The sequence below is a fragment of the Trachypithecus francoisi genome, unplaced genomic scaffold (genome assembly GCF_009764315.1).
Source record: "Trachypithecus francoisi isolate TF-2019V2 unplaced genomic scaffold, Tfra_2.0 Contig01461, whole genome shotgun sequence".
Taxonomy (NCBI): domain Eukaryota; kingdom Metazoa; phylum Chordata; class Mammalia; order Primates; family Cercopithecidae; genus Trachypithecus; species Trachypithecus francoisi.
Window position 1 is genome coordinate 12,633,991 of NW_022681433.1, and position 13,787 is coordinate 12,647,777.

Here is a 13,787-nt window from a genome sequence, read left to right on the forward strand (position 1 = left end):
TACTGTGAGAACGGCAACAGGCCGTGCATCACCATGACACAAAACACCTCCCACTACGCCCTGCCTCCAATATTAGGGATCAAATTTCAACATGAGATTTGTAGGGAACAAATATTCAAACTATATCAGATACAGTTTTACAGGCCCAGATCCTAAAGAGGATCAGATGACATCTGGGCAGGAGGACTGGATGTTATATATCCTCTATGTTCTTTCATTTATTCACTCATTCAACAAATACTTACTGACACATATACCATGTGTCATGCACTGGCTTGGTACCAAGCAATAGAACCAGTTAGTGTTAATATTGGTTAGGATTAAGTTCATTTGCGTATAAGCAAAAAATAAAAAATAATAATAATAAGCAATGGCTTAAACACGTAAGCTTTCATTTGCCTCTCATTAAAGGAATTCCAGGGGTAGGCAAGCCAGGGCTGGTGTGGTCCAAGCTGAACAAGAACGTAGGTGCCTTCTTTCTTCCTGTTCTACCCATCATAAAGCGGGCTTCTGCCTTAACATCACCTGATTGCCTGAGACAGCTTTGAGGTGTCTGCCATCTGCACTGCATTTTAGGAAGCGGGAAAGAGTAAGCAGTGAAATGAGGAATTACCTCTTCAATGAGCTTTCCTGGAAATCCCACCCTTCAACTTCCACTTCTATCTTATTGGCCAGAATGCTGTTGCATGGCCATTGCTAGCTTCAGAAAAGACGAGGAATGTAATCTGTCTGCTGGGCACTTTACTGCCTTGAATAGAGCTTGGAATGAATGGGAAACATTTTGGGTAGTCAACTTCCTCAATCTTTTTTTTATAGAGGATGTCAGGAAAATCTTACCAGAGGAAGTGGTGTTTTGGCAAATACAGGAGGAAAGAAAACATATTCAAAGATCCTGAGCAAGAGAAAGTCACCATCAAGCTGAGGACTTGAAAAAATTTCCACTGAGTGGGAAATCTGATTGAAAAGATGATGTGGGAGGGGTTGGGGAATCCCATCACAAAGAGCCGCGCCGGTTACATTAAGGAGTTTCAAAATGATCCTGGGGGCAAAGAGAAGCCATTTGAGGATTTTTTGTTTTTTGTTTTTTGAGACGGAGTCTCGCTCTGTCGCCCAGGCTGGAGCGGAGTGGCCGGATCTCAGCTCACTGCAAGCTCCGCCTCTCCAGCCTCAGCCTCCCGAGTAACTGGGTCTACAGGCGCCCGCCACCTCGCCCAGCTAGTTTTTTTGTATTTTTAGTAGAGACGGGGTTTCACCGTGTTAGCCAGGATGCTCTCGATCTCCTGACCTCGTGATCCACCGGTCTCGGCCTCCCATAGTGCTGGGATTACAGGCTTGAGCCACCGCGCAGGGCCCATTTGAGGATTTTAAGAGGAGGAGTCTCACAAATGGATTTGCATTGTAGAGTAGAGCACTCTGGCTGCAGTGTGGAACGCAGACTGGAGAGACCAGCACGGACAGGGAGAGCAGCTGGGGTCTGTTCCAGAGAAGAGATGGTGGATTAGACTAGGATGGTGGCCATGGCCTTAGACAGAAATTTGTGTATTGAGGGTCTGTTTGCTAAATAGTAGCTACAAGGCTTAGTGAGGGATAGATGGTAAGGAAGAGGAGTTAATAATGGTGCTCAGATTTCTGACTTAAACAACCAGATGAATGTTGGTGCCACTGCCTGAGAAGTCCCTCTCAAGACCCTTTAGCTATCCTGACTTACAGTACTTAGTTGGGGCCATTTGGGAATGTTGCTGAAGTTCTCCTTGCTTGGCTGACTGTGGCTATTCTTGAGTAAATGTTTGATAAGCACCATAGCCCTCAAACAACCCATTTGACAGTGGATTGATTGAGACATGGCAAAATTAAACTTGATGCAGATGTATGTGTATTAAAAATGAATGCCCATCTCCTATGGCCTCCTGATAGAGAAGAGAGATGTGTGTTGGGCTAGCAGAGAGAAGGAGCGTCCGGTAGGATCAGTGAAGAGTCCATGAACCCTGTGCACTGTGAACTGGAGAACTGAATGACAAGCTTCATTTCCCTGGTGTGTGGCTATGGGGTCCCCAGATCTAGGTTAGCGATTCAGTATCCATACCTCATCTTGGGACTGAATTACAACCCTTTCAACCAAAGAGCATCTGCGCCCACAGAGAACTGGGAAGGAAAATTAGAAGAGTGGTTGTGCCCCCTAGAAAATGCTCTCAGAGTACAGGCAACCCATCCTCTTAGGGATGAGCAGGGAGAAGAGATTTCTTTTTCTGCCTTTTATTGACAGAAATTTTGCAACATACAAGGAAATAGGATATTCAGATTAAATGACTGGGCATTCAAATATTCAAAAGTTAAGTTCCTTCCCCCAGCAAAATTAGCCTGACCATATTAACAGAGTTATATACTGCATGAAAGTGGTTTAGTTCCTGTTTTCCTTTTGAATAAACTGGCTAAAAATATTATTGTTTGTGGTGTTAAATGGATTTCATAACTAACACAGGATGTGGCTAAATTCATAGTACTGTGATAATTTTAATTGAATTTTCAGACTCCTACATGTTTGTCAACTTTTAACACTATTAAACATAAGGTTCCAATGTTATTAATATGAAATGCTCACATTCCCTTATGACTGTGATTGTATTTTGTTATCATTCCTGAATGTTGTATTAAGTCTATTTAAAAGATATCACAAGAGACCCTTATATGTTTACTGCATTAGAAGAAAAACAGATGTTCTCACACATCCTGAGAGATAATACAATTTACATTGAAGCTTGTTGAGAACCACTTAAAGATCTTTCTAGGTGGCCAGAGGGTTTAAGTAATCCATAGCATCCGACAGTGTGTCATATTAGAAAATTAGAAAAAAATGCCAATCATATTTTCCAAAAGCAAAAGCACATTTAAAAATTATCCTCTGGAGGCCAGGCGCGGTGACTCACACCTATAATGCCAGCACTTTGGGGGGCCAACGTGGGCAGATCATGAGGTCAAGAGATCAAGACCACGCTGGCCAACATGGTGAAACACTGTCTCTACTAAAAATACAAAAATTAGCTGAGCATGGTGGTGTGCGCCTGTAGTCCCAGCTACTTGGGAGGTTGAGGCAGGAGAATCACTTGAACCCAGGAGGCAGAGGTTGCAGTGAGCCAAGATCAGGCCACTGCACTCCAGCCTAGTGACAGAGCAAGACTCCATCTCAAAACAAACAAACAAACAAAATTATCCTCTGAAAAAAAAAAAAAAGGGAACAGAACATTTGAACCACAGTCCTACTGTTCTCAGACTATGATTGAATTACAATCACAAATTAGAACTGACATGAGTTTTTCAGCAGAACATCCCAACTGGTTGCCTCACTCACTTGGAACTTGTACATAGTCTCACTTCTCTAGAAGAAGCCAACCACCTATGACATAGCAAAAGATGACCCTGGACAATCAAAATAGATTAAACAGAGAATAGTCACTAAGCAGTATTGACTTTTGGAAATGCCCTAACCAGCCTGGTTATTTTATGAAGGATTGTAACAAGCTTAGTTTTCTGAAATCTATACCTAGAGCAGATAATAAGCAAGAAAGTAAGGAGAAATGAGGAGAATGATATGGAAATATTTGTTGAATGTTGTTGAATGCAGCTAAATGCAAGCAGCCTTACACATATTATTTAATCTTTATGACATCCCTATGAAGAAGTATAATTATCCTGGTCCTCAGATGAGGATACTGAGACAGACAGAGGTCACGCCGTGTGCGTGCACCATATGCATGCAGTGAAGCTGAAATCCTAGCCTAGAGAGTCATTACATGAACAACAATTACTAACTTCTATGGAATGTTTTCTAGGTATACCAGATACAGCACTTTATATCTATTATAACCCTTAATTCTTACAAAGGACTTTAAATCAACCTCCATTATTGTCACCATGCCATAGATGAGTGAATTGAGGCTTGGAAAGTGTAGGTCCCTTTTCCACCATTGCACAACTAGCTGACAACTAAGACAGGACTCAGACCTGGTCAGTGTGATGCCTGAGCTCATGAGATTTCACCACAGCCTGCACTGCGCTGACAGGCATGATGGCAACAGAAGTGGCGACTTGACGGCAGAACAAAAAAATAAAGCTAGGCAGGCCAAGACATCCGAAAGATGCTGCTGTCACTCAAGATGAAGGCAGCAGTTTGGATCAAGGGAAGACTGTGAGACATGTGCCCACATTCTCTGTGAACTTGGGGGAGGGAGAGTGTCCAGGTGGTCAGTGGTCAGCTATGAGCATAGCGGGAGAGGGCTGTCATGACCTCAAAGATCAACGTTTTACAGGAGGTCTGGGAGCTGCATTGGGCAGCTAGGTCTACCGCGATCCCAGTTCCTGATGTGACCTCAGCTTCCAGTGTAAACCCCATGTGTTGACCCTGAGCTTTGTGGAATGGAGATAATAAAAGGCCTTTTTTGAGAAGGTGGCAGAGATGGCAGATTCCAGAGAAAGCAATAGGTGAGAGGAACTTTCAGAGAAGAGGCTGAAGCCACACGAGCGTTTGCAGTTCATGGTGTGAGCTTTCCAAAGGGCACAGTGGATGGGTTTGCAATGGAGAAAAGAATGGAGGAAGGGGCAAGGGTGGGTCGGAGACATGGGGAGAACTGAGCAATAAGGCAGTGTGTAGTTGTGGAGTTGTTACAGATACGCATATCTGTAATAGGTTTTCATCCACAGTTCCTGGCTCGTAACTCCCATAGCCCTTACTACAGTCCTTTGTTACAATGTTGAGTGTGTTAGACCTCAGGGGCAGTCCTCAAAAACAGAATCTTTCGGTCGGGCACGGTGGCTCACGCCTGTAATCCCAGCACTTTGGGAGGCCGAGGCGAGCAGATAACCTGAGGTTGGGAACTTGAGACCAGCCTGACCAACATGGAGAAACCCCATCTCTATTAAAAACACAAAATTAGCCGGGCGTGGTGGCGCATGCCTGTAATCCCAGCTACTCTAGAGGCTGAGGCAGGAGAATCGCTTGAACCCAGAAGATGGAGGTTGCCGTGAGCTGAGATCGCGCCATTCCACTCCAGCCTAGGCAACAAGAGTGAAATTCCGTCTCAAAAAAAAAAAAAAAACAGAATCTTTCTGACCTATTCCCCCACCCCTTTCACCTGCCCCCCAAGGCAGGACTCTAATCTTGCCCCCACCCCACCTTTCTGATTGTGGGTTTTAGGACCCTCCCCAGGGAAGCTCTTGTCCTATACCCTGGGGAAAGAATGTGGGTGTCTTGAAGCTTCCATAGAAACCCAAGAGGACTAGGTTGGGGAGCCAACCATGTGGAGGCTGACAGGCAGGTGAAGGAGAACTCGTTCATGTACTGAGAGGGTGGCACACCCCAGCTCCACAGGGTCAGAAGCTCCTGCACTAGGGACCTTTCCACACCTCGCCCTATGCATCTCTTTGTCTGCCTATTTTTATCCTTTAAAGTGTCCTTTGCAATAAACTGGTAGCTGTGTTTCCCTGAGTTATGTGAGCCACTCTAGCGAATCAATCAAACCCAAAGAGCAGGGTGGTGGGATTCTCAACCTAAAGTGGGGTGGTCAGAAGTTCCAGAGGCCAGCCCTCCGCCTGGGAGAAGAAGGGTTCCGTCTTGAGGATCTGACACTATCTCCCAGTAGACGGCGTCAGAATCGAGTTGGAGGACTCCAGCTAGTGTCCGCTGCCTGGGGTTTCCCCCACGCCTTTGCTCACAGGAGCCTCCTGCATTGATGATTGTTGCTATGTTGCTGTAAGTGAAGAGGAAAAACTCAATTTGGGAGTTTTTTCAAAAACAGTAATAAAGAATTTAACACTGCCCAAAAAGAGGTCTGGCTTCTGCCCTCGGCTTCTGAGAGGTGATCTCTAAGGCTCTGGAACGTCCTGCCTGCTAGAGGTATTTTCATTTGCCTGGGGACATTGGGTCACAGTGTGTGATTTAGAGCAGGGACTGTGAGTGATGTGTAGCGGTGGAGGGTCTGGGAACAGATCGGCCGCATGGGCAGTCAGCTGTGATCATGTGACAGAATCACGGTAAAGACCCTGGACACCAAGGCTTCCCTGGTGGGGAACACTCCCTGCGTGTTGTCACGCATCAATGCCGGGAGGTGGCGCTGTCCGTGACTTCACGGGAGAGGACCGTGGGGGCTCCGTGTCGGGCGCTGTCCTGGACTCTGTGCTCTGCGTTTCTTCCTTTGGCTGATTTTAATCTGTATTCCCTCCCTATAAAAGATCATAACCACGAGTATAACAACTTTCAGTGAGTTCTGTGAGATCTCCTAGCAAATTATCACAACTCAAGGTGGTTTGGGGAACCCCTTGAACTTGTAGTTGGTGTCAGAAGGCAGGATAGTGTTTTGTGGACTGTGTCCCCTCCCACTTCCAGTTGGCTAAAGGTTCACAGGCCATCACTGACTGTACGAGGGAGAATGGCTCTTTGCAGGGAGCGCTGATATTTTAGACAATAACTAAGGAACACAGAGCTGCAAAGTGAGGTAGACTGACCCCCTTAGTCTCTTAAAGCAACACTTCTCAAATGCTAATGTTCATACAAACAACATCGGGATCTGATAAAATGCAGATTCTGATTCTACAGGTCCAAGTGCGGCCTGATCTGCATTTCTGATAAGATGATGCTACCGCTCCTTGGAGCACACGTTGAGTGAGAAGGTCTTACATCAACGGTTTCCAGACTGTGTTACATATTGAAATCCCATAGGGAGTTTTTAATTATCCTCATGTCCAGGCTACACACCATCTAGTGGTATTAGGCCGGTGTCCCTTTCTCGTTGCTGCGGTGTTGGCAGGTATAGTCAATCAAAGCATGGGGCCAGGTAAAGCTGTTCTCGTGATTGAAAAATACAAGCCAACAATAGAGGTTGAGAGGTTGTGCTTAAGAAGGTTGGGAAATACAGAAAAACAAGACTGACAAAGAAGCAAGTAGCTCGGCGTGGGAATCTCCTTGTCCTTGGGGATCTCTTCCTTAGCATGCGGTGGCTGTCATCGCCACTCTGACACAGTCCTAGCTACTCAGATCCCCTGCAGCAGCTCAGTTCTGGAGGGGAGCCCAGGTTCAATGGCAAGAGTAGGCAAATGTTGGCCCAAACTCAGCATTGCAGTGACATTCTTACCAGGCCATTAAGTGCTGATATTTTACTATGACTGTTTTTTTTTTTTTTTATCACTTTGAATGCTGGATTCGGTAGCTAGGAAAGGACAACCTTAGAGGTCAAAGGGCCACTTGCCTAAACATAAGGTCTGAAAAAAAAAAATTACAGAAGCCCAAGGAGGTGCTCGTGTGTTATGAAAGGAAACTCCATGGAGGGCTTTTCAAAATGCCTCGGTATCTGAGCACATCCTCCTGGGAAACACGTCCCCAACACGAATGTGGCCTCCACAGGGTTTCAAGAGGAGCTATGGAAAAGGCAGCTGGGGACATTTCCTGGGGAATGGGCCACTTCTCGCCCCATAAGTGATGTCCCTGCCTTCCTATCCCACTGTGGGCCTCAGAGGTTCAAACTACCTGTTGCGTCTGCGTGGTGTGGACATAGAGGCAGCCAGGGTGAGGAGCAAGCAAGAATGGGCATGTGGATAACGACTCCCAGGGCCCCAGAAGGCACTCACCACCTTCACTCAGGCCACTGCAATGTGGCAGAACTATACTCCCAAAACCACACTGTTTGTTAGAATAATAAGGAAACTATCATACATTAAGTGCAGTAAATGTGTCAGGCATGGGACCAAGGGTTTTACACCCAATGTCTCATCTAACATGGACAAAACCCAGTAAGACAGGTATTATATTACTGCCCTTTTTACAGACGAGGTGAAGCTTAGAGAGCCCCAGGAACTTGACTATAGTCACGTGGCAAGTTAAAGCCCGGTTCTCAAAGCCAGGCTGCCAGGCTCCAAAGCCCGGGAAACCCAATTGTTTCTGAATGCCCCGAGGACTCACGCAACCCATCCAAGGTCACATATTAACCTAGAGAAGGAGCAAGGCAGTGAACCCCAGAGAGAGGACAAGCCTCCTCTGTGTTGTGGTGCCCCAGGACCCATCAGGAAGTGATCTGGCCACAGAGGTGACCCCTCCCAAGCCAAGGGATAGATTCTCAGATCCTTGCCACAGCTCGAAGTGGGCAGTACAGTGCGTAATAGGATAAACGCCAGGAATGGAGTTGCCTGCAAAGGAAAATGAACACTGTGGCAAGCCCTGAGTTTCCTAACAGGAACCAGAGGCTGTAAGCTAAGTAAAGACATTCAACAAGTGCCCAGGGTGTGACGGTGCAAGCTTAGGAGAGACTGGGAGGCTTCTCAGAGGCTACAGATGCCCCAGCAGAACGCCCACCAATGTTTCCCATGTCTAGGCTCTTCTCTCCTTTGAAGCATCCAAGACAGCCATCAGCAGGCTGGAGACTATACGCTAGGTCCTGGTTCATGAACCCCCCCACCCCTCATCCCCCACCCCCCCCACCTCCCCAAGCTCTCTTGCCAGCGGCCACCTCTCCTGAGCAGGAGCCAGAGGAATGCAGGGAGAACAGGAAAGAATGAATGATGCCCACAAAAATGGAGCGTCTGCCCTGGGCAATGATGGGATCCCTCTGGTTCTCAGTCAAGTGGATGAACCCCACATTGACCTGTCATGTCTCCCCTCTCCTGGTCCTTCACCCTTGGACTTAGAAATCCTCTCAGTGAGGACAGAGATACAGCTTTTTCCTGCCCAAGTGCCTTTCTTAGGAAAGAGTAGAAAGGATCACCCAGATTCCAATGGAACAGAGAGATGCTGTCAGCTTTTTGTGAATCTCTGAGAGCTCAGCTCAAGCCTTCTTTTTTTTTTTTTTTTTTGAAGGCTAGCACATCCATCACATCCCCTAATGCCTATTCAACATCTGTTCTCTAAAGAGTCAGGGAGTTACCTCCAGGGGGACTCTTTCAGGGAGACCACAGTTATTTAATGCAAGGCAGAGAGTTCCTTTAGTGTTCGCTAGGAGTCTGACACCATAATTCAGATTTATGGAATAAAATTCTAGAAGAAATTTGGTTGAGAAACAGGTAGAGTTTGATGTAGATTCTGGGGCTACTGTAGCTGCCCAGTACTGCTTCTGGGAGCCTCGGTTCTTAAAAACCACTGAACATGGCCCTGGGCCCAGGTCAAATTTGTAGGAGGCATGGTAAAAGATGCACACACACACACACACACACACACACACACACACACCAGCACTGATGGCTTATGTTCCCAATGTGCCCCAAGATGCCAAAGGATTTCCCAAATTCAGAAATTTTCAGAGTCCTCTGTGTATGCCAGGGAGCATTGCGATTAAACGTGAGCATTTTTGTTTCTGTTGACTTCTGAAGATGTACAATGCCTGGTTCACAGTGAAGTCAGTTCTACAGAGTTCTTGCAGAATTGTCCAGATGTGGCAGGGTCCTCCTCTTCAGAAACGGGAGATGAGAGGAGGTGCTAGGGGGCAAAGGTAGGATGCAGGAATTGGCCATACAGAGCTGTCCCTCGCTGGAGCCCAAGCCCTTTCAACCCCATCTTCCCCAGAGCTTTGACCCCTTCACCTCCAAATGCCCAGATAATAGGAAGCATTCTCTGTTCCTTTTCTGAGTACCTCTTTCTTCACCAGCCCTCCCCAGACCAAACACACCCCAGACAAGGATGGGGGCAGGTACAGTTTCCAACTGTGACATCGGAGCAGTGCAATGTCAGAGGGCCAGAAGTTACATTATCTCACTTACTCATTTCCTTGTACTATGCAGGGAGGAAGTCCCATAGACTCAAGTCTGTCGAAGGTCAGTGTGGACACTTCCTCTTTCCTGACCTTTGTGTCACTCCACTTGATCTACCTCCTACCCACGACCCCCTCTTCCAAGTCCCCAGGGCCTGATGTCCTGACCCCTTCCCCTCCTTGGGAAATTGATCCTTCCCTCCTCCACCACCAGTTCACCCAGCCCCTTCTTGTATCTTAGAAAATTCAGCATCTCAGGCTTTGTTTCAACTCACACAGAGCCTCTTTGCCCAGCCTTTGCTAAGTCAGGATTGGAGAAAATGGAAGGCAAAAAGGAAGATTAGTGAGCTCATGCACGCCAGCATGGCTAGAGAGAAGTTGGCCTTAGGTACATCAGAGTCAGGACCCAAATACCCCCGGACGCTCCCTGCCTACAGTCCTGTGTCTGTGCGGGTTAGCTTCTTTCTCTCCAGCTCGAGCTAGGCTCTAGTGCAAGCCTGATGGCGATAGTGGGTGTTTTATTCCAGTTCAGACTCCCCAGCAATGAGAACTGCAACAGACATCCTCTGCTGTTATCTAGGGAACCAGCCAATCAAGTGAGACTTGAAGGAAACATATTCCTTCTGGCTGGGTGTGGTGGTTTATGTCTGTAGTCCCAGCACTGAGGGAAGCTGAGACAGGTGGATCACTTGAGGGCAGGAGTTCGAGACCAGCCTGGGCAACATGGTGAAACCCAGTCTCTACTAAAAGAAAAGAAAAGAAAAAAAATGTGTATGTATATATATATATATACACACACACACACACACACACACACAAAATTAGCCAGGCATGTGGCACATGCCTGTAATCCCATCTACTTAAGAGGCTGAGGCAGGAGAATCCCTTGAACCTGGGAGGTGGCGGTGGCAGTGACCCGAGACTGTACCACTACATTCCAGCCTGGGTGATGGAGTGAGACTGTTTCAAAAACAAACAACAACAACAAAAACATGTTCTTTCTTTTAACATCACTTTGTTCCTGGACCTTACAAAATGACAATCCTGGCACCTTGGTCCTGGCTTACCTTGCAAACTCCAGGACTAGTCTGTCTTCGAAACTGTTATCACTTGAATTTTGTTCCCAAAAGATATGTCTATGTTCGAACTCCTGGAACCTCAGAATGCAACCTTATTTGCAAACAGGGTCACTGCAGATGTAATTGGTTAAGTTAAGATGCAGTTATAATGGAGTAGCATGGGGCTGTAATCCAATATGACTGATGTTCTTTTGAGAAGAAACACAGAGTCAGACACACTGGGAAAACGTCGTGTGACAACGGAGGCAGAGATGGGAGTGATCCGCCTGCAGGCCAAGGAACGCCAGATATTGCTGGCAACACCGGAAGCTAAGAGAAAACCATGGAGGAGCTTCTCCCCTGGAGACTTCGGCAGGAGCACAGCCCTGCTGACACCCTGATTCCAGATTTCCAGCATCCAGAACTATGAAACAATACGTGTCTGTTGTGTAAAGCCTCCCAGCTTGTGAGACTAGTTACGGCAACTCTAGAAAACTAATGCAGCAGCCAATATGGTGGTACCAGCCCAGACTGATTCTTTATGATCCCCAAATCTCTCCTGGATAGAAGATGCTTGTGTTTCACTTCGTCCCACCAAAATGGAAAACCGTTTTGGTTGAGGCTGCTCTGCTGTTGCTTGGCTACTGTCACTAAACTCACTTTCTTCTTGGAACCAGAATGACATGCTCCTCATGACGAAACAAATGATTCAACAGCAGGCAGTGTAAATGGATTTACAAGTATGGCAGGCAAGAAATGATACGATAGCCTTACTGGAAACTTGAGCAAAGGCCTGCTGTGAGACATGGTAAGACTTTTATATCAGTCAACCTGCTGCAGTCCTTTGCTCTGTCATGAAGCAAATAACACAGAAGGCTCTGAGCTCTATGCTGTGCTCACAGACAGCTCTGGGGTCAAGACATTGATTAATTTAAGGTATCAAGGACTTAGGTACCGTTCAGAGATTCAAATTTTGCACATTTAATCAGTGGTCTGAATAAGAAATTGTTGCTGACATTGCAAATGGGTTGCCCAGTAAAATACAGGGCCCCCAATTTAAATTTTAATTTCAGACAAACAATGAATGATTTGTTAGTATCAGCATGCCCCAAATATGGTGGTGTTTTTTAGACAGAATCTTGCTCTGCCACCCAGGCTGGAGTGCAATGGTGCAATCTCGGCTCACTGCGACCTCCCCATCCAGGGCTCAAGCGATTCTCCTGCCTCAGTCTCTCAAGTAACTGGGATTACAGGCACTTGCCACCATGCCTGGCTAATTTTTGTGTTTTTAGTAGAGACGGGGTTTCACCATGTTGGCCAGGCTGGTTTCGAACTCCTGACCTCAAATGATCCACCTGCCTCAGCCTTCCAAAGTGCTGGGATTACAGGCATAAGCCACCCCACCTGGCCAGCATGTAATTTTTATTTGTTAAACCTGGCAACCCTACCTGCAGGGCTGCACTTAGGCCCTAATGCTGCACATTTAGAGACGTCACGGGATGTGACGGCCATAATGAAATCCTTAATGGCACTATCTGATTGAAAGTAATGTTACATTTGTAATGGCTCAAGAAAAGGCCTTCCACGGTGAGGCTGCATCACCACATGCCACATAATCATACAAAGACTAGAGCATTTTGATGTGCTAATGTGTGTTATAAGAGCAGAAGGAGGAGGACACACTCCCCAACTGCACACACACAAGAAATTTATAACTTTCGGAAATGGTAGAACTACAGAAAGTACATGAAATCAGTTACATAAACATTGACACCTCAGTCAGGGTTCTGTTCTCTTTGGCAGTAGCACAATACAGAAAAATCACAAGTTTTTCAAGACAGAAAGCAAATAATATATGGCCTCTCTTAAAATCGTATCAACTCCATCTATAATAGTGAGTCTCTCTTAAAGAAGGTCCACAGGAGTGGGGGTAGCATTGTGGATGGGGGGTTGTGTAGCTTTCCCCGATAAAACTCACATCCTCCTGCATGCCCCTTGCCAGATTGAGAAGCACTAATCTAAAGTGAGCTGAAGAAGTAAGAGACAATAAAAATATATTCTGGATGTTTCCTTCTGTCTTCCCTCTTCTATTTTAAGACTACATCTTGGAGAGAGGTTAGGGTATGGAATAGAATCAATTTACTTCTCTATCTTGTAGCATCCACACTGTTTAGGTGGGATTGGCTCACCTGCAGCCCCGAGAGTGGGTTCTAATTTGACCATGCTAATCGGTAAACCTCTCCTTGGCACATTAATGGGTTCATTAATGCAATCGGTGCACAGTGTTCTTCTGGAATGTGCCACCTTAAATATATTCATCTCCCCAGTGTCCATTACCACCACCAGTGACCATGTGGTCTGTTCTGGTCAATGAAAGATAAATGGAATTCTGGATGTTGCCTCTGCGAAAGGGTTTCATGGTTTTTGTTTCTTAAATTTTCTCCTGTTAAAAGGGGGTAGACTAATCAGGGCCATTAGCCTGTTCCTTTCTTTCTGCCAGGAGCTAAAATAGGATACCAAAGGTGGAGGCGCCATGTTGCCACCTGGAAAACAAAATCCATGAGCCAAAGGAGATGGAACAGAAGGATGAAAGGAGCCAGGGTCTTAATGACTCCCTTGAACACCTTCACCAGCCCTGGTCCATCTATCCCTGGAAAAAATAATTATTATTGTAACCCTATCTGAATCAAAAGAGAAGAAAATTGGCATAAAGGTAGATAAATAAAGCAACAGAACAAAATAGAGAGCCTTGAAATAGATCTCTACTGGCCATAAAATTAAAACTTGATCTACTAGGCTGGGTGTGGTGGCTCACGCCTGTAATCCCAGCACCTTGTAGGCTGAGGTGGGTGAATCAAGAGCTCCAGACCAGCCTGAGCAACATGGCGAAATCCCATGTCTACCAAAAATACAAAAAATTAGCCAAGCATAGTGGTGCCAGCTACTTGGGAGGCTGAGTCAGGAGGATCCCTTGAGCCCAGGAGGCACAGGTTGCAGTGACCCATGA

The 13,787-nt window shown here is 46.3% G+C and overlaps 1 protein-coding gene across 1 annotated transcript in view; it reads right to left on the reverse strand.

Annotated features, from left to right (window-relative positions):
* The window catches only part of ALOX5AP (arachidonate 5-lipoxygenase activating protein), a 47,283-nt gene extending 37,705 nt beyond the window's left edge, over nt 1-9,578 (reverse strand). The window contains exon 1 of the mRNA XM_033236037.1: nt 9,206-9,578. Coding sequence (XP_033091928.1) covers nt 9,206-9,321 — 116 coding nt within the window. The 5' untranslated portion in view covers nt 9,322-9,578. The remainder of the gene's footprint in view (nt 1-9,205) is intronic.
* Nucleotides 9,579-13,787: the final 4,209 nt, after the last annotated feature.